Raw genomic sequence first — 21426 nt, 5'->3', positions numbered from 1 at the left:
ACCTCTTATTCACAACTCCTACCTCCATCTCTCCGTGGTGCCGGCTAGGATGCGAGTAACCTAAGCGGAGATCGGGTACCCAACCTCGATGGATGCTTTGGTCGCATGCAGACTGAGAAGATGGCCGCACGCGTCTGTTCCCCAGGTTAGGGGCGGCGTGCAACAACAACCGAGCGTCTGTTCTCCAGGTCAGGAGCAGCTCAAACAGCGTCTGTCTCGCAGTGAGCGGCAGAATTAATTAAATGCGGCCCCCACCAGCTAAGTTCAAGATGGCAGCCCCATCGCGGGATAGGGACTTTAGGCTAACAACCTACTGCTCCCGATCTATTGAATTGTTACAGAAACTGAGAGAAGAAATAACCGAATTGGAACTTTGGCAACGACATTTCGCATGAAAACATGGACTAGAATTGGAACTTGGAATGTTTTGACCCTTGCTCAGCCAAGTAAGCTGGCTCAACTTGCTAGAGAAGCTAGCCGCCTCAAGCTGAAAATTCTGGGACTGAGCGAAGTCCGTTGGCCTAACACTGGAGAACATAAGACACAGTCTGGGCAAGTCCCGCTTTACTCTGGCATACGAGGAGAACACGCTGATCGGGAACGAGGAGTTGGTTTTCTATTAAGCCCGCAAGCCCATGCGGCCCTTATAAGATGGGAACCGATAAAAGAAGGAATAATCGTAGCCAGATTCAGAACACGGGATAGAAACCGTTGCCGATTTGCAAGAAAAAGAGCAGTTTTACAGTCAATTGAACAGCGTGGTAGAGAAAAATCCGAAGGGTGATTGGCTCCGACAATCAGGACTTTGAGCGCATCATGGGGCGCTATGGTCTAGGACAGATGAGCTGGAAAAGGCAGTTAAACGAGCTTGTAGACGAGACAAGAGAGCCTGGACCAACTCCCTAGCCGAAGAGGGAGAAAGAGCCGCCGCCATTAGAGATATCTGATTACTAAATGATATTTTTCGCCGACTAAGTGGTGCAAGGACTAATGCAAGAATGCCGCTGAAAGACCGAGCAGGTCAGCTGCTGACAGATTGAACAGATCAGCTGAAGCGTTAGACTGAGCATTTTGAACAACTCGTCCGAGTCACAAACAGCGATAGACAACAGAACCCACAGCTCGAGGCGCCAATAGTAAGTCGGCGTCAACTCGGAAGCGCCCTCGCTGGCTGAAATAGAAGCGGCAATCAAGGACATGAAATCCAACAAAGCACCTGGAATCGATTGCATTCTTGCTGAAATGCTCAAAGCCGACCCTGCCTTGTCAGCACAAATGTTGCACCGTCTTTTCGCTGACATTTGGGATACTGCAACATTCCCGGCCGACTGGATGCAGGGTAGCCTTGTAAAGGTCCCGAAGAAAGGAGACCTCACCGAGTGCGGTAACTGGCGTGTCATATCTTTGATCTGTACAACTCTCAAAGTACTCTGCAAAGTGATCCTGAACAGGATCCAGGAGAAAATCGACGCTACACTCCGATGGCAACAAACTGGATTCCTTCGAATCATACTGGAACAAATCAACGAATTCCAGGACTCTCTTCTGCTGGTGTTCGTTGATTTTGAAAAAGCATTTGACCGACTGAACCACGAAAACATCTGGGATGCTCTAAGACGACGAGGGGTCCAGAGAAACTAGTCCATCTCATCGAAGCACAGTACGAGGCATTTTCGTGCAAAGTCTTGAACGACCTTGACCTGGCTGACGATATTGTTTTGCTCGCCGAAACACAACAAGACATGCAGAGCAAACTCGACGACCTCACCGAAAGCTCCAAGACAGCAGGTCTCAAAATCAATGCGGAAAGACCAAGTCGATGGAAATCAACACAAATCGTTCCAATTTCGTGGTAGCTGGACAACAGATTGAGGAAGTGGAGTGCTCCAAGTATCTTGATAGCCAGATAACGCCTGATGGTGGTACCATGAAGGACATCGAAACCCGGATTAGAAAGGCCCGATTTTTATTTGAGAGTCTCCGAAACATCTGGCGATCACGCCAGATCTCTCTACGAACTAAGATCCGAATCTTCAACTCAAACGTGTGAAACTTGGTGCACATATGCGGTGACGACGCGAAAACTGCAAGTTTTTGTGAATCGCTGCCTGCAGAATATCAACCGCGCTTGGTGGCCTGGCAATTGGATCTCAAACGTGGAACTTCATCACTGGTGTCATCAAAAGGCGCTAGAAATCGAGATTCTAGAACGTAAGTGGAGATGGATTGGATTGCGAAGAGATGAAAACGAGATTTGCAGAGAGCCGCTTGACTGAAATCCACAAGGGCATTGAAGAAGAGGCAGGCCCAGAAGCCCGTGGCGGCGTAGTCTAGCCGCAGAAATCCGCACAGTTGCTAGAACCTTGGCTGGCAGCAAGTGAAGACGCTGGCTCCGGATCGCCTGCAGTGGAGATCTTTTATCTCAGCCTTCTGTGTCGGTCAATCAGCGCCGGACCCTTAGGTAGGTACACCCAAAATTCAGCCTCTGTGCCAATGGCGTGTAGTCAATTAAATAGCATTATTGATACAAGATGATAACGCGACCGGTGCTGATTCGATTTGCTCCCACCGGCATTAATCTCCCAAGTTAACCGAATTGCGTATGTTTGAAAGAAACAAAATAAAAACGCTTTCACGTCCCTCCCTATCGCATCACAAGACGAAGAAGGATGGAAATAAATACCGGCCAACACCAGGCAGCCAGCGAACCGAGCACTGTACGTGTGAATGTAGCAAAAGCAACAACAAAAACATCCTTCTAATTCAATCCCTTCAATCCACCGGCAAACCACCACTGCTAAGCTGTGCGTGTGTATGTAGCAAAAGCAACAACAAAAACATTCCTTCAACTCACCGGCCAAGCTGCCCGGCTTTAGCAGCTGTGTATATGTAGCGTGCGTATGTAATAGCAGGCAGTAAGCAAAGCACAGTTCTCATTCAATGGGTTTCCCTTTGCCTTCACTCCCGTTCCCTTTCCCGTTACTATCGCAAGACAAAGGACTACCTTGAAAGACGGCCAAACGTCGGGAAGCCACCGTTGTGCGATTTTTAGTGATTGTTCGGTGGCAGAAAGCCTATGACAAATATCCCTCGTCCTGCATGAAGCACAAATAGTACACTGGTTAGGATGACGGACTGGCAAGACGATATAGTTGGTGATTTGAGTTCGACTCTCCCTACGGGCGCTGTAGTTTATATTTTTATTTTCTTGTTTCTGGGATGAATTATCCAATAGGAAGGAAATCCCATAAAATGTTTTTCTTGTTTCGCTTCAATGTAGTGGTCATGCATAATTTTAGTTGGGAGCCGAGTCCTTATGCCAGTTACGGGTTTTCAAACATTTCATCTTCGGCACAGTGAACATTTCAGCGCATTATCGGCACAGAGATTTGCTAAATAGGCATTGGATTTTGCAACCTCTTCTATGGGTGTAGGTAGGAACTGCCTTATCGTAGGGGAAAACTGTACAAGACGCACCAGCGGGGTAAGATGGCCCATGCCAGTATTTCTCAAATATACACTAACCTACGGCTTCGAATGATATTTTTCTTCATTTTTATTGTAGCAAACAAGCTTTTTCATCATTCAATAGATGAAAAGTTCACAAAAACTACTTTAGTTCTTAGAAAAAGGAGAATTAATGGAATCAGCGAGAAACTTGTAATTTTTCATAAGTAACATATAAGGTTTTATGGTGAAACAGCCTGCGCAATCTGATGAAACTACAGCTTATCGTTTTTCCACTCATGTGCACTTTCCGAAGACTATAAATATTTTGTTGTTTTTTATAAACTTTCTGCAAATTTTAACTTAAATCAATCATATTTAAATTGGGGCAGAATGCCCACAAGACCACGTGTTTAAGACTCAAATTTGGAGTGCTGTTAACTTTTGAGAAAACCTAGATATCAAAACAAAATGCCATTCTTTTTATTTGCTGACTCCCAAATTAGGATAGCAATGCATAATTATAACAAATTTCGTCTCTGTTCGAGTTAAAACGGTGCACCAATATTCGACTCGAAAAAATTATCGGCCGCCATGTTTGCCGCGATATTACTATATCAGTCAACGAAATTGAATTTCGTTGCCTACTTGAAGGCGTTTTATCTATAAGGATATAAAAAAGTGTATTTTGAAAAGCGAAATTTTCGATGAGTTTAGCAATTCTAAATGATTTTTAGCCAAAGAATGGTAGTTTACAAAAATACGATGAGCATGTAATTAAACATTTGTTGTTTCAATTATTACATTCCGTGTAATCATTGTTCTATTTCTCACCACCCTTCCTATTTGGTGCGTTCTGTCCACTAGTTTTGGCGTTCTACCCCGCGGTTTGTTTTCTGGCTGTTTTAGTTTTTTACAAAAATATAGTCAAAATCGTGGTTTTATCATATTTTTTCTTTTCGATAATACGTAAATTTCATCCTTGAATCGTCGTCAACTTTCAATTTGGTTCTCAAATGATTAATATCGCTGTAAACAGCAATTATGCTTAGCTGGTGCGTCTTGTACAGTTTTACCCTACTTTTTTTAGATTGTTCCGGCTCTTGATAACACAGACAGAGCGGCAGCACAGATTGAAATGGCTGTTGCTAAAAATGTTTTCGGATTGTTTCGGCTCTGGTTAACAAAGACATAGCGGCTGGAAAAGCAATGTGTTCGAATTGCTCCGGCTCTAGTAAACAAAGACAGAGCGGTCGGAAAAGTACAAATTGGGATAGCTGTTGAGGTGAAAGAAATATGGGAAATTAAAGAACAGTTTTCGCTAAGGATAAAATGTAAAATTAATATGAAGTTTATTTGATAAATTTCAATTTTGTTTTAGAGAAAAAACAAAAATTGATAAATAACTTTTTTCTCGAAATGTAGGAAAGAGATGAAGGATGTGTATAAAATAAACTTGGATTAAATTAAGTTTTGGATAAATAAAAGATAATACAAGGTGATTTAGGCAATACTGAAGAAAAATGAAATAAAATGAAACTCTACACGCTGGAATATGTTAAACTATTTATGCTTGAAAAATAACCATAATCCAAGTTTTCCCGGGTTAACTGAGTTCTCAAGTCAGTTGCTTCCTGAGCCCCTGAGCCGATGTCCATGAGTTCGAGCCCAGTTGTACCGGATAAATTTTCAATGACTGTCCGCCAACTGCATCGTTGAAATAAGTCGCAAATGACATAAAGATGCTAAAACGACTATAATCGAAACATTTTTCATTTTCGAAAAGGTAGATAATGTTTGAAAAATAACCATTTTCAGAAAAAGAAACTAGATTCTATTTTATGGATAAGAAGAAAAATTTCCACAATCAATTTGATATTTTTCTAAATTTTTCTGCCATGAAATTTGTCTTTGATAATTGACTCTTTCTATATTTAAACTTCATTTTTTGCTAGCATTTGAAGAAGCTAAGTATTTTATGAAAAATATTATTACCATTTTAAAGTACCAAATCTGTATCCATTGAAAAGCTTTTAAAAATGACAGGGTTTGCTTGCCAGAGCTTTCAATAATTTCATGAAATGTTTTTGCTGAAGTTATATAAACTAACAAACTCATTGTTCATGCAAAGTAGTTTTTTGTGATTTTTAAATTTAATCCTACAGATAAATAGCTTTCAAATATGCAGCCAAAAACTCAAAAATAAAAAATAAATCATTTTGAAATTGTGTTTTGTTTACCATCAAATACCTTTCATGAGGTAGAAGTTAGGATTGTGGTTTTGTCACATGGAATATTCTACAAGGATCAAAGAATCTTTATTATCCAAAGTTTTATGTTAGGAACTTTCAGTACATCTCTGGTAATTTTTAAATGAAAAATTTTGTGCTTCCTTACAACTTTCCATACAAAATAAAAACTCGTTGCGCTAATTCAGGACTGAATTAAAAGCTTCCAAAATTCTTATTGCTATTTCGGCAGAAAAAACAATAAAAAAATGTAATGGGAAGTTTAAAAATTTATTAATCCAAATTTCCATAGAAAGCTTGCAGCGGTCTAATATATATAATGGTAGAATACCGCGATCACCATTCTCGCTGCGTTCCGTTCTAAAGCGCTCCATTCAAACAGTAAAAACCAGTTTTTCAAAATTGAATTTGTAAAGCTTATCACGTGAAGTAGCGCCACTACTCTTGCGGTAGAACCGGGCAGATGTTAGCTTATAGGCATTAGGTGGATATGCAAATATTTTTAAACTGGCTATTGCAGCGAAGCCATTACTACTCACAGAGTGAAGCATAATAATTGGAGCCTCCAATCTAACTGGTGCTGCATTTGAATTATCTCTGCCAAAGTATCGATCTGATTGGCCTCCAGCAGACTGTACGGTTATTGAAATATGTAAATAAAGTCGGATCACTCCGATCTATCAATTTGGAACGAAGGATTAATACTGTTACTTTGGTGAGTTGATCATGATAACTTAAGTAAGTAAAACATACAATTATCATTTGATGAAACTTTGAATTATTTCATTAAAAATTACCTTCATAGCAACCATGATTTTTAATACAGCAACCTTGTGCATTGGGTAGCGTCAAACGGGGCACCATGAAACAGCGGGGTTTGATGCAACATTTTCCATAACTTCTTAATTATAAAAGATAAAATGAAAATAAAAAATTATATGGTTTTTTACATATCTAACATTTTTTTAAATTTTCAAAAAGTCTCTTTCCCCAAGCTCTGACTGTTTTAAAAATCAATATGTTTTAGGATTTTATAAAATGGTGGAGGATTGTGGGTCACCAAATCTAAATTGACCAAAAAACATGTACAGTTTTAAGTTGACTCAAAACTGAAATTTCATAATTCATTTCGTTATTTCAAAGTAATTTCAGATGATGAAATTAAAATGAGAGTTCTGTATGATCGAATAGTTTCGAATACCTGGCTCGCCAACGTTTCGGCAAAATTCCTTCTAAAGGATGGACAAAATATTTTTTATTTAGCATAAGAAAACTTTGCAGATAGGAAACATGTATTTTAAGTTCTGAATGTGTCAAAAAACATAAAAATATAGGTTGCTAAAGATGTGCGGCCCACAAGCTATGATTTTAAAATTGGTTGCGTTTGTGTAACTTATTGATGTTTCATCAAAAACTGCCTATCCACGTGAAAGAACATGACAAAACTAAGATTATTAGCGTATGGTATATTTTTGTTATTAACTTTAGGTTCCCCATCGATGCAGTTAGCGGGTTTTTGTTTAATTATGTAAGTATTTTTTTCAAATTTTTTTATCTTGATAAATAAAAGAAGCATACCTATGATGCGTATTTAAGTCAATAACATATAGAAATAATTATAAACTTAAAATCAACTTTTTCAGAATGACAAAAAATGAATTAAAATATTTTTTTAAGTAGGTACAACATTGATTTATCAAATCATTGGAAAAGTTCTATAGATAAAAAGTGATATGGAATACAAATTTCAAAAAAAAATAATGCTAATTGGGACTCACCGAACAAATATTTTAATTTTGCCTGAAAATGGCTCAAAAAGTTTGAATTTTCCATTTTTGAAAAATTTAGAGTTACTGATTTTTTTCCTTTTAAACATCTTCTTTGAACACACCGTGGCGTGTGTTTGTTCGATTGTTTGCTCTCCGAGAACGATGAGTGGTTTTGTGAGGTGGAAGAGCAAAACGGATCGAACGAAATTCGCGGTAAAGCGTGTCATCATTTCGAACATAAAAATTGTTTGTTGAGAGAGTGAGTGTGATTTTTTGATTTTTTTTTTGTGATTTGAATTTTCGAGATTATGCACGATATAGATTTTTTTTATTTGAAAACGGATAAAAATCACTTGTGAGCGCGATGATCAACTATCACACTATTATTTCACAAAATTTCAGCTTCTTCTCTAGTACTTTGTGACTAGCGCAGTGTTTTGAAGAAGAATCCAGAATTCAGTATCTTAAGAAGTTTTTAACGACTGATGATTATCCCCGAAACCACTGAGTACTACAGTAGACTGAATCGATTTGGAGTCATTTTCGAATTTCCCAAACCCTGGGGTCTGAAAAGCTTTGTTTTGGTCCAAAACTCATCCATGATTTTTATTGCAGATTTTTTGTGTAACGTTTACATGAGTCAATTTGAACTTTTAGGTTTGTATGGGAAAATTGAATATTTTGTACTGAAAAATCAACATCATTTTTGTTTCTTATGTGGAACCGAACCAACTTTGGTTTTTGTGCCAATTTATAAAATTCCTCAAGGAAATTTTCCGCTGAACAACATTGTCTAAGACCGTAATTTCGTATTTCATTAGACAAAACTTTTCGCTTTGATAAACAATAAATTCAATTCACATCACTGCTAAAGGGTGATACGGTCAAAATTTGGTCAAGGGAAAACGTGTGTAAATCTGTGAAATCTTTATTTAAAAAATCAAATTAAATTTATTTTTCAAAGTTTAATTAGTATAAAATTCAGGAAAAATATTCAGTTAGGCTTCCGCTTTTCCAAATCCGAAATGCCGGGCCTTACGCTTAACCCCTGCCATCAGATTTTGTACAGCCACCTTGTCCACCTTCTTCGCCGCAGAAAGCCAGTTTGCCTTGAACTGCTGCTCGTCTTATGCAGTTTTTTTGGTCTTCTTTAGGTTCCGCTTCACAATAGCCCAGTATTTCTCAATTGGGCGGAGCTCTGGCGTGTTGGGAGGGTTCTTGTCCTTGCGGACCACCGGGAACCACGTTGTTGGCGGCGTACCACTCCATGGCCTTTTTACCGTAATGGCGAGACGCCAAATCCAGCCAAAACAGTACGGAACAACCGTGTTTCTTCAGGAAAGGCAGCAGACGGTTATTCAAACACTTTTTCACTTAAATTTCTTGGTTGACAGTCCCGGAAGCTATGAAAATGCTGCTTTTCAAGCCACAGGTACAGATGGCTTGCCAAACCAGAAATTTCTTCGCGAACTTTGACAGTTTCATGTGCTTGAAAATATCTGCTACCTTTCCCCTCCCTTTTGCCGTATAAAACTCCTGTCCCGGAGGCTGCTTGTAGTCGGCTTTGACGTAGGTTTCGTCGTCCATTACCACGCAGTCAAACTTCGTCAGCATCGTCGTGTACAGCCTCCGGGATCGCGCTTTGGCCGTCGTATTTTGTTTATCATCGCGATTTGGAGTCACTACCTTGTAAGTCTATAGTCCGGCTCGTTTTTTGGCTCGATGCTCGGTTGTAGACGATACACCCAGCTTATTTGCGGCATCTCGGAGAGAGAGGTTAGGGTTTCGCTTGAAACTGCCGGCAACTCTCTTTGACGTCTCAGCGGCTTACGGTTTTCGATTTTCCCCGATCCAGACTTCCTGGTTGTCGATGAACATTCCCCAAACACTTTAATTACATTTGTAACGGTTGATTTGTCAACTTTTAGCGATTTTGCCAGCTTTGCGTGCGAGTAGCTCAGATTTTCGCGATGCGCGAGAAAAATTTTGATACGCTGCTCTTCTTCCTTGGACGGCATTTTGACAAGTGAAGAGTGAATTCCAAAATCAAAATAGGAGCAACCTTCTACACACACATATTCAAAATGAGGGGTGTTCAGGTTTTTAAATGCAAAATTGAAAGAAATACGTCAATTTGATTTTGACCAAATTTTGACTGTATCACCCTTTAGGTGCCTAGCGAGATATTGCATGACTACTATTCATGCATCACTTCGCGAGGCTCCAGCAGTGATGTCAATTGAATTTACTGTTTATCAGTGCGAAAAGACATACCCCTGTTAAACTGCTAATAACTATTTTGTCTGGTAAGATACGAAGTTACGACCTTGAACAAAATTGTTCAGCGGAAAATTTCCGTGAGGAAATTTATAAATTGGCTTAAAAACCATCAGCTAGCTCGGTTCCTCAGAAGAAACAAATATGATATTGATTTTTCAGTACAAATTATTCAATTCTCCCATACCAACCAAAAAGTTCAAATTTACTCATGCAAACCTAACTTAAAAATTATGCTAAAGATGAGTTTTGCACCAAGACGAAGCTTTTTGGACCCCAGGGTTTGATAAATTCAAAAATGACGCCAAATCAACTCAGTCTAGTACTACGGAAACTTCTGTAGCATAGCCGGTAACGTTAGTTCAAATCCAGCAACACATGCAGTCAGTAAATTTTCCAACATTTTCCAAATAAAATGTTTATTTCATTTTCTTTAACTTATCTGTCAATCTAACCTTTCCTGAAGGACTCATTTCCAATAAAAAAAATTATTCAGAATCAGAACTCAAATTCAAAATTTTCGAATGAATGATTCAATTTTTTATTTCAAATTAATGTTTCAAAAATTGTGTATGACTCTGTTATAAAATATATACATAAGCTATAAAAATGATCAATAACCTACCTGAAAGCCAGTGCCAGTTTGTTTTCGAGATAACGGATCATCGAATTGATGAACGTCGCCGGTATTGCGATTCCGAACCATTTGAGCAGCATCAGCACAAAGTTCTTGACATCCTTGCGAACGATGTACTTGACTATGGCACCTTCCATGGCAGCAACGTAAATGCTGAGGAAGGTCCGAGAAATTAGGCACACTGTATGGACCGCCAGAAGACCCGTCTCTTCACAAAAAACGCGAGGAATCATTATCTGGATCAGTTTCCGCAGCTGTAGTACAAACTCCAGATTTAGTCCAGGCTGTTTTTTCCGACGTTGTTTCTTCTCGATAATAATTTTCTCGATTTTTTCTTCCGGGTCTTCTTCTTCTTCTGCCTTGGCCGAAGCCTTCGTGAGGTTGTTGTTTTCATTTCGACTTAAACCATTATCACATTTACCATTAGCTTCACTTGCATCGGATTGGCCATCACAGTTGCCCACCTGCTGCTTGATGTAGGGATAGGAAATTTTCAAGCAGTAGGCTAACAGGGCTGTCGATAGTAGGCCGGTTGATATCAACTCTTTGGAGCAGCCCAATTCTTCGAGCTTTTCGAAGGATTTCTTGGCAAACTTTGATATCACTGCTGGCATTTTTGCTGGCGCCGGTTGGTTCCGGTTTAATGGCTCATGCGAATTTCATTCACTGACACCGATGCGCGCGCACACTCAGGAGGCGCTGGAAAAATTCGTTTACGCGCGAACACGCGTTTTGTTTTTTTTTTCTCGTTGTGTTTATGTTATGATTTCTGTTGTCGGAGGTAACGCAGAACCGCTCTTCAGTGTTCAACCCATTCTCAAAGACTGACCGGTTGATATCTGAAAGGAGATTAAGAATTCAGGAAGAGAGACTTTAGAACGATGACGACACAAAAAATGACGGCAAAACAAAAAAAGCGAAAACTAGTACGTTATCGAATGGCCGAGGCATGGGATCACTTTTTTATGGGAAACAGGTCCCATGGTCTCGAGACGTGAGTCTGCAACCGAAATCGCAAATGGTCATTCTTAACACATATTCCGCAAAAGGTCGCATGACGAAAACATTCAAATTGCATTGCTAGAACCGGTCTCCGGGAATCATCTCGATTGGATTGAGACATTCGAGAATATAAGGCACGATTGATTGGTAGTTCCAGTGAAATGAATGTTTTTTAAAAATTTCAATTTAATTAAAAAAAAATTTACTATGATAATTAGTTTACTCCTGGCATTTGACTTTGCAACTTTCAGAGGAGGTTAACGTAAAAACCTATGCAACATAAATAACACACGACGTATTACAGGACACGACACTCAACGTATTGACAAACGAAAAAAAGGATTCAAATTTTCATTTTTTGTCTACTGGTGTCGGCCTCGATATTGCCCATCTGCAAGACAGGAAACAATGTCCGACTGACTAGATGAAGAAAACCTAATACATTTCCGTACTATCCAATAGTATTCGTCGAAGGGTGGTCGGGTTGTATATTGAAGTCAGAAATCGTATAAAATCGTAGGAAGCTAATTTATTCCGCAACTATTATACCGCGTACCGTAATCCGGGGTAATATTGATCACTTTTATCAATATTTTTCGATTATTTTTCCTGTTAAGGGGAATGTGGCATGTTTCGTATTTTTAAAACCAGTACTGGACTCCTATGCACGCAAAACATGGTTGTAGAAATTTATTGGACTACTTTGAATTTGATTTAAAAATCGATTTCTTCGCTGTTCAGGAATTGATACTTTGGGGTTACATTGATCAGTCTCCATTTTTAGGGTTTTAACGAGTTTTCTTGATCATAAAGGATACAAAACACCTTCATAATTGTTTACTAATTCTAATTTATCAATTTTACTTTGCTTTAAAACGTTTTCTTCTAAAAACATTTCGAATCGAAAAAAACAATGATGCTGCATACATCTAGGGGCAAAAATCATTATAATTGCTAAATAGTTTTAGCTTCAAAATACAAATGAAATTTTACCTTCACATATTTCCCTAGGCCCACCCAATATTTCTATTTTAATTTTTTCTTCAAAGTTTATCATTTGATAGGATTCCTATCCGTTTGTCCAATAAGGGCTTACTCTTGGAAAATTTTCTTACTTTTTAAATATCAAAAATTTATCATTAAATGACTATAAAAATAGCATTATAACTATACATATATAAAGCATAAAAGTTGTTCTTTCACATTCAACCACCCGTTTGCTTCTAAATACTTTTTGATATCATCAGGAGAGCTGTTTGTTGGCGAGCTTTGGAAAAAATAGATTTTTTAAGATTTTGAAATTGCACTTTTACTTACAGAAAACAATTCCAAATATTCACCAAATTTTGTCTATTTGATACTCAATTAAAAGGCTTTCAAACGTAGAAAAAAGTTTTGAAAACATCAAACTATAGACTAAGTTATTGATGATAATGTGAAAAAATTTAATGATGGTCAAAGTAACCCCGGTGATCAAAGTTACCCCGTTTTACGGTACTTCTTGATTCTAGTGAAAGTCAGTCTCGATTTCCCAGAGCTCTTTCTGGAGCATAGATATTACAGCGAGGAAGCAGCCACGGACAGTCGATTTAATTTCGTAAAACTTCGCCAAGAACAGTACCTGGGCGATGGCATGACGATCCGAAAGTGTGTGGCAGGTTTAGAGTAAGGTTGCCAGATTTTTTTCAGCACGTATCCGGGCCGGACAAACCGGGCAATTTTATATAAAAACCTGGCAAACCAGGCAAATATTTTTAAAATCCAGAAATTACTCAACAAAAATCAAGAAATAAAATTGAAATATTTTAATTTTCTCATCAAAAATCATCGACAGATCGTATTTAAGATTTCCAAAAAATCTTTCACGATTATTTTTATAAAATTTCCTCGAAAAATTTCCTTTTTTAGGCTTACCAACAGTACCACCTAGGTTCGCTGTCACAACAGTTATACAGTCAGTGACAGAAGGTAGTAACCAAGAACAATTTTCACCATCAGTTTACTCCATGTGCCTTATAAAATGGATGTTTCATGAAATAAACTGTACTGACTGATACTATTTGAGTTCCTTAAGACTACCTTTGCAAACCGAGTTTCCGCTATTGCTGAGTTTCCCCTATTGCTGAGATTCCGCTATTGCGATTGCTAGAAAATGATACAAGCAACATTTCAAATATGTTTCCACAGACTTTATCAGTAACGAATGTCAAGATTTCATGGCTACTTTCAATTGGTTTCATTCCATTAAAAGCGCTTTTAAGTGGTTTAAAAATAACCACGATTTGTTAATTTTGAAACAGTTGTATCCACTTAATTATGACTGAAAAAAGTGTGCGCCTGCCGATGGGAGTTGCCGATGAGCCGATGGGATTTTTTTTTACAAAAGACGGTTAATATTTTTTTTCAAATTTTTTCATTAATTGTCATAAGATTACCTTCATTTCCTTCATAGAAGAATTTCGATCAAATGAATGGTTTTTGAGATACACGCATTTGTAACAGTCCAATTTCTAAATCAACTAAGCTTTACTTGAGTTTAAACTTGAGCTTGCTTCTTGCCTAGGTCATAATGGTTTTTTAAATGTCTGTTTTCCATTTATGGGAATTAAATTAAACGAATTTATGAACATGCATTGTCGTGTGTTAACTTCAATGGAAACAGATCAATCATGATTGCATGTTGATAATCTCTTGGGAAAACTTGGGAAAAGTCTGGTCCGGCCTGGTTGCCCGGATTTAATTAGAAAAAAAACCCGGCTTTTGCCCGGATTTATTTACTTTATTTGCTAAATCGAACAGAAAAAAATTGAAAAAAATGCTTTTGAGCAAGTTTATAAAAATAATCATGAAAGGTTTAAAGGAAGCCTAAAATACAATTCAAAATCTGTTGAAAAGTTTTGAAGAAAAAAAATTTTTTTGACAAAATTTGTCTGGATAATGCCAGGATTTTTGGTGACAGTTTTGAATCAATTGTCCGGATTTTGTCAGGTTTTTAGACAAAATAGCCCGGATGCAAGACCCGGATTCGTGTTGAAAAAAATTCTGGCAACCTTAGCTTATAAATGTGTGTTAAAATAATGGGTAGGATTAATAGCGGCACGTTATCCAAATGCACGGAAAAATGTGCCTAAACAAGTAAGATGTGTGGAATGAACAAGTAGAATTTTTATATGCAAGAGCATAATTCTGAAGGCATATGAAATCTAAAAGTATATTGACATTTCGTGCTTCTGACTTTTTGAAAACAATACAATACATTGATGTGCTTCGATCCACCATATTATCAACGAAATCATATGCCCTGTTGTTGTGTTAGTGAGGCGTGTGTTTTTAGAGCCAATTTAAGGAACTAGAATAGGGCCACAATTTGAAGCAGAGGCCAGAATAAAGTCTGTTTCACAAAGAATCTGGTCGGATCATTTCTCCGCAAAGAAATAACGTACAACATAAGCAAAAATGTCATTTTGTAGGGTTTTTATTGCAATTTAAGGAAAAAAAATACATAAAAATCATTCGTCAGCTTTTCGGATGAATTTTCAAACTTTTTTGTGATACCACCCATCATTTTCTGCATAGTACTGCTGGTAACCTCATTCGCCATCTTGTTCCACCACTTTTCCATTTGAGCGGGTTTTTTCATCGTTCTGCCACATTTCTTCAGTTGGCCCTTAACTATTGCCCAATATTTCTCGATGTGACGAAAATGCGGACAGTTTGGTGGATTGATACTTTTTTCAACAAAATCGATCTTGTTCTCCTTATACAACTTAACGACATCCCGGCTGTAGAGGCAGCTTGCCAGGTCCAGCCAGAACTTCACCGGACCTTTGTGAGACCGAATGAATGGCAAAACCCTCTTCTGGAGACATTCTTCTTTGTAAACATTTCCATTCATTGTTTCCCCAGTGATGAAAACCTTAGTCTTCTTCCCACAACTACAGATCCCTTGCCAAATCATCAACTTAAGAGCAAATTTATCTGCGAAAACAAACTTGAATCTACCCGCAACATTCCCTTTACGCTTCGCAAGGTGAAATTTGTTACCGGGTATTTGTCGTAAGTCCATTTTGACGTAAGTTTCGTCGTCCATCAAAATGCATCCGTTGTACTTGGTCAACACTTTCTCGTACAACTTCCTTGCCCTGGTTTTGGCAACCAGGTTTTGTTTCAGCGTCCTGTTGGGGTGTTTGCTTGCATGATACCCACGCAAGCCTTCTCGCAAACAAAATCGTCGAACTGTACTGTGGTTCGTCTTGACTTTTTCGTCAAATCACGCAAGGGGATTCCAGGATTATTGTAAATTGATCGAATTACCTTTGCTCGCAGCTTCCGGTCATATGTTCCACTTTTACGCCTGGTTTGTTTTGCTCGATCCACCGTAAGGGTCTCCCGGTAACGTTGCAGCACCGAATTTACAGTCGATTTTGGATATTTCAGGAATTTCGCGATCTTTACCCCTGCCCACGTCGATTTCCCTACGTGAGTGTGCAGAATTTTCTCTCGACTTTCGCTTTCCGTCGAAAACTTTCGACTGACTGCTTCAATCTTGATGAAATTTTCACCAATTAGTAAACAAACCATCCGGATCAAAACACTGTCAATAGATTCGCGATGTGACAACTAGGGGCGCTGCAGTAAATGAAAAGATGCGACCAGGTTCTCTGTGAAACAGACTTTATGAAGCATATTTATCAATAGTTCGAAAGAATTTATCTCAAATAATCCACGATTTTTATTCCAAGACATATTTTAACTGCCTTCCAGGCTAGTAAGCAATTATAGTTGTCGAAGGATATTCATAGGTGCATATTACAGGAAGGTTACAATCTTGAGAAAACTAGTCAACCATGCCTTAGGGGCCAAGGTCGGGTACATTCACCTTTACCCGTCTCCTCTTTTTATATCCTTACTGAAAAGCATGCATTTAATTTGACACGATTTGTTTAATTTGTATTCATTTCATTCATTTTTAAGTAGTTTTATGCAAACGTAAGAACTTAACTACACAATTAACATACGACGTTTTACAGAACACGGCACTTAACGTTTTACAAACGGCGAAAGGGATTCAAATTCACATTTGTTGCCGTCCTGTTCGGGCTCGATATTGTCCATTTTTAGGTCGGACATCGTCCTGCGTAAACAGGTTATGTAAAAATAAGCTTAATCAGAGCGACGACGATAACAGTTTGAATATGATTTTCATCTCAACACACTTCCAAAATATAAATGTGATCACCCACTCTCTGCGTTTCAAAACACAAAGCATTTAAAATCCCATATTGTTCCAAGTTACTTATTAAATTTTTTTTTGCAAAAATCATTTGAATCATATAATGTGCCAGGAATTAAAATCATGCGGTTGACGTGTATTAAAATGTACGTAGAATCAACTCGTCAAGACCATCTTGACCATTGCTTTGTAAAAAACAAGTTCAAGTTTAAAAAAATTACTCTCGTTTTTTTTTATCGCCGATAATTTATGGGTGCAATTGTTGTTTCAATCGGGCATTGATTCAACCGCGGTAATCTTTTGTTTGTTTGTTTAGCAGTTGGGATTCAAAGTACCAACCTACCAGCAACGTTTAAAAGTGGGGTTATCTTATCGAAGGAAGGGGGTTCAAATCCACTTGGGTTTGAAGCCCACTTTAAAAATAGTTTATTCAGCGTGTTTCCAACGTGTCGTCAGCCGCAATGATTTGGGTGAGCTATACATCATTGCTTTTAACAACAGAGGTTATAAACGCCACTTCAAAAGGTAATATCAAGCTTTTGCATAACGTTGGTTAGTTACATATTGCAAACGTGATGGTAAGCACTAATGGGCAAATAATAAAAAAAAAACTTATCTTTTAATTGCTATTTCACTGACCGTAATGAGTACAGCCTCAAAGTCAAATGAAATGAGTTTGAAAAGCTCGTGTGCGCAAAACGTGGGACGAAAAATCACATATGGGTCCCTCCATTTCATGTAGAATGCTATTTCTTAGTTTTGGAATTTCTAAAATGGTTTAAGGACTGTAGAAACTTTTTCAACGAATTTAACAGCTGGTTTAAATTATCTTGGGAGCTTTGCTTAAATGAAAAGTTGTGTGAATATGTACTCTTAAACTTGAGCCTTTGTTTTATTTTTACCCGCACTTAGTAATAGAATTTCAACATTCATAATTCGATTCGAACATGCCACCAGAGAGATTTAAACACAAATTAATAAAACGGAGCAAAACATGTGATGATACCTGCTCAGTGATACTGACAATTTTAATTACTTCCTACAGGCTACCATGCATATAAATTCGATCTCAACCCATCAATAGGTCAGCAGAAACATCGCTCCGAGCTAATCGCGCTATTTTTCTATCATTTTTTTTTCTATCAGTTACTGTATTAAGCATTTTCAAAGGCAGGTCCCACTAATAAAGCTCACGACTCAAATTGCTGTGTAATGTTATGCTAACCTTTGATGTACATTAATAATAACAAAAAAAAATTGTTCTAAAATGTTCTTCATTCTTTTATCATTAATCTTTCAGAAGCACACACAGCATGCCTCACAGTCCTATGGCAACGCCATCATCTACGAGTGCTATCCAATAGTTGTACCAAATTTGTGAACCTAATTTAAATACAATCGCTTAGGCTGCTACATGTCCGCGCAAATAAGTCGTTCAACTTGTCTATCTAATTCGTATCACACTCGACACACGACACACTGCGATTAGAGCTAACCATTTTTATTTGCTCTAACAGTTGCGTGCCACGATCTGTTGCCCTGTGAATCGGATAGGTGCCTATTACTCCGATCGGTCACACACCGATCGTTAATGCCATCTACATACAGCACCGGATACGAAAACGGAAGTATTTTTGCCGCGAACTGGGAAATAAAACACACAGCAACTTCACCTCCTACACAGAGAAGATTGTTAGGAGCTCTCGCATACTTTTATTCGCACCAATCAGCTTCAACATTTCGAAAGGCTATGTATAATTTTTTACTGGAGACATATTTTTTTTGTGATGTAGCCATAAATATTGATTGCCATTTCTTTTAAATGCTTTTTATTCAAACAAACAAAACACGATCCATGTTTTGGTGATGAAGCCTTTTCGTAAGTTTATCATCAGCCGATTATCATTCTTGAACTCTAGATAAGCTCCTGACTTCAGAGACCATGAGAATCGTTCGTTTTTATATCTCCATCTCTTCAGTGATTTGCAAGTTCCTCTTTTTTCAAGTATCATTATTTGCCTCACCACACCGAGTAGTACATACATAAGTATCAATGCTATGTACATACATCCTCTGACCGCTGAACCCGATCGTCGAACCGTAACAAGGTCACGATCACGGAGCAGGTAAACCCTTCCATGTTGACCTTTGCTTTTCTTTTCCTTGTTGTAGGGAATCCGGGCTTTCGCGCAAGTGGTGACGAACAATAAAATATTTTCTCAATCAGTCCTAGCAATGATTTTGTTCAAAGTTGATAGTTTGATGGATGGATAAACAAACCAATTGTCTTCGGCCGGAGTAGGGAGTAAATTTATTGGTTGATTTTGGTGCCTGTCTCGCGAATCAAGTGCCCAATCAAAGCAAGCTGTGGTGACCGAGTGTAACCCTGACAATACGTGATGCGATTTCTGGTTCATGTAAGGCTCGGAAGCACAGCAGGCAATGATCTCCCGAGTGTGGCGTGGTTTACCAACGATCATGATCTTGGGATGTAGGTCATTGTCGACAAAAGTATGAAATGGCTTATCGCTTACGAGAATGTTCGGTGGCCTCATTGTTTTGATTTGTTTATGTTTTTTTTCGCCGAGCTACACTCTCGAGGTGAACATTCATGCGATTGATTTTTGTTTTTATTTCGGCAGCTCTCAGTAGCGAACTTTCTGCAAGATCTGCCTCAAGCGACTCTACAAAAGCACTCGAGAAGTGTAAAAGGTAGTTCAATCATCACCTCAACCGGTCGTGTGGTTGGCTTCACACTGCCGATCGAAAAGTGTATTCATTATCCATAATCCGCTCTTGAGTGTTCATATGACACTATTGGACGTTTCCCAAGTAACAATTTTAGCTTTGTTAGGGTCAGCAAAATTTCGTTAGGACTATAGCACTAATCTTCATAAAAAGCTATAGCGCATTCTAAAACATCACCTGGACTCTAATAAAGCCAAAATCAGGCTATTTGGCTCTATCTTAGTAAATTCATCATAACCAATCATTGTTGGTCATCAAAGCTTTTAAAAAACTATTATTAAACATGTTAGCAATTTTTTTTTCGATTCTGTGAGTTCTCGGAGTTTTTTTTAATTTTTTCCAGCAACCATTATGGTTGATTAATGATAATTGCATTATTGAAATATTGAAATACACAAATATAAATATATCACCTGGTCAAATTAATAGCCAAAAAAACCAATGTTTTAAACATATTATGAGCCTTTTTTTCTACTGCCAGTCAAGATCTTAAAATAAATTTGTCAAATCTGATGGTAAATCATGATGGAATTGATGGAAAATAGGCCTGAAAAAATATTTTCAAATACTCGCATTGTGAATCCATCAACATGGCGTCTATTTGTGCTCAACATGGCGTTAATCAATTCAATGCTTACAGGGTGACAAAAAAGTCCGGTCACACAGAAAAATCTCAATATTTCAAAGAATAAGAAGAAAATCTGACTTTCATAGCTCATCAAGATACTTCACAGACGATATCTCGGAATTACACCAGCTTCAGACGTCTCGGAAAGTCGTCGCAAGCGGCGCGCACGTCCGGTCTCGTATAATCTTTTTCAACCTTGAAGATCTCACAGACCTTGGTCGTCCAGATCGTGTCTTGTCCTTGGTGCCTCTGGTCTCTAGGATCGATTTATGGTCTGGTACACGAATTTCCGGTTGATTACGAGCGGTTTTAGGTGTTTGAATATGTTGAATATGTGTCCGGGTTTGTACCCTCTCACATATTCAGCGATAACAGCTGCTCAACTCTGCCACTCACAACTTAATGTACACAAACTGCACAGAAACGAAACTCTGCCACTGTGGGCAGCAAAGTTAGCCCTTTCATTTGACATATAGATGGCACCAGAGAGATACAACGTATAGGCCACAGGCGACCCCAAAAAAAAGTGTGACAGGACTTTTTGTCACCCTGTAATAGCTTTTTTATGGTCAGATAAATGGCTAATTAGTTTTATAATGGTTTTATGAGAGCCATATAAAAAGCTAAATTTGACGTTTCTCTCGCAAGCCAACCAACTACACGCTTAGGATGAGTTCCTCATTTCTGAGTTGTTAATCATTAGTACAGTGAATTAGGCTTTTTGAATGAAAAGGGATTGGTTGTACATGACCCGTGTAAAAAGCCATGAGTTGAAGTCGAATTTCGTTGTCTGACGCCATCTTAAATTCCAAGATAGCGACTTCCGCTGAACTTTGAAATGTTGTAAATGACTTAAAATCGCTTGAAATCCCAACAATATTGGTTTTGGCTAAAGGGCTGAACCAGATGAAGTCAAATTTCGCTATCAGGTGCATCTCGAAATCCAAGATGGCGACTTCCACTGAACCTTAAAATGCTGTTAATCACAGGAAATGAAACTCCCACAATTTGTTCCTGAAATTTCAACTTACACAGTTGGATTCATTTCTCTACAAAAAAAATTCGCTGACTGAATGTTTGAGTCAAGACCCATTTTTTTTTTCCTGTTGGGGAGAGAGTCCACTGCGACCATTAAGTTGATCTATTGTGGTTTACCCCGCGTTATTATTTTTACTTTGCTATGCTACTTGACACCCCTGCACTATTGGTTGAAGTTGCAGTTGTTTACCGGTAGCACTACGAGCACACACATATCTAGGTAGGATCTCCAAGTGCAATCTAAGTTCCCTTGAAAAGATCCATCCACATGCATGTGCTGCATTATTGAGGCGTACAATTCCAAGGTATACACGGCTAGCATTTCACTTATGCTAAAACCGCCAACCTTCATCATACTATGTGTGCCAGGTTATGTCACGACCGGGATTCGATCTCAT

General features: G+C 38.3%; 1 protein-coding gene across 6 annotated transcripts in view; it reads right to left on the bottom strand.

The window, feature by feature from the left end:
* Positions 1-21426, bottom strand: part of LOC129739315 (ATP-binding cassette sub-family D member 1) — a 67599-nt gene that overhangs the window by 18775 nt on the left and 27398 nt on the right. For all 6 annotated transcript variants that reach the window (XM_055730722.1, XM_055730724.1, XM_055730726.1 and 3 more), the window contains one exon: positions 10368-11218. In XM_055730722.1, the coding sequence (XP_055586697.1) occupies positions 10368-10993 (626 nt within the window). In that variant the 5' untranslated portion in view covers positions 10994-11218. The remainder of the gene's footprint in view (positions 1-10367; positions 11219-21426) is intronic.

The sequence above is a fragment of the Uranotaenia lowii genome, chromosome 1 (genome assembly GCF_029784155.1).
Source record: "Uranotaenia lowii strain MFRU-FL chromosome 1, ASM2978415v1, whole genome shotgun sequence".
In the NCBI taxonomy this organism is placed as follows: domain Eukaryota; kingdom Metazoa; phylum Arthropoda; class Insecta; order Diptera; family Culicidae; genus Uranotaenia; species Uranotaenia lowii.
This window is presented reverse-complemented; position numbering and strand designations above follow the sequence as displayed.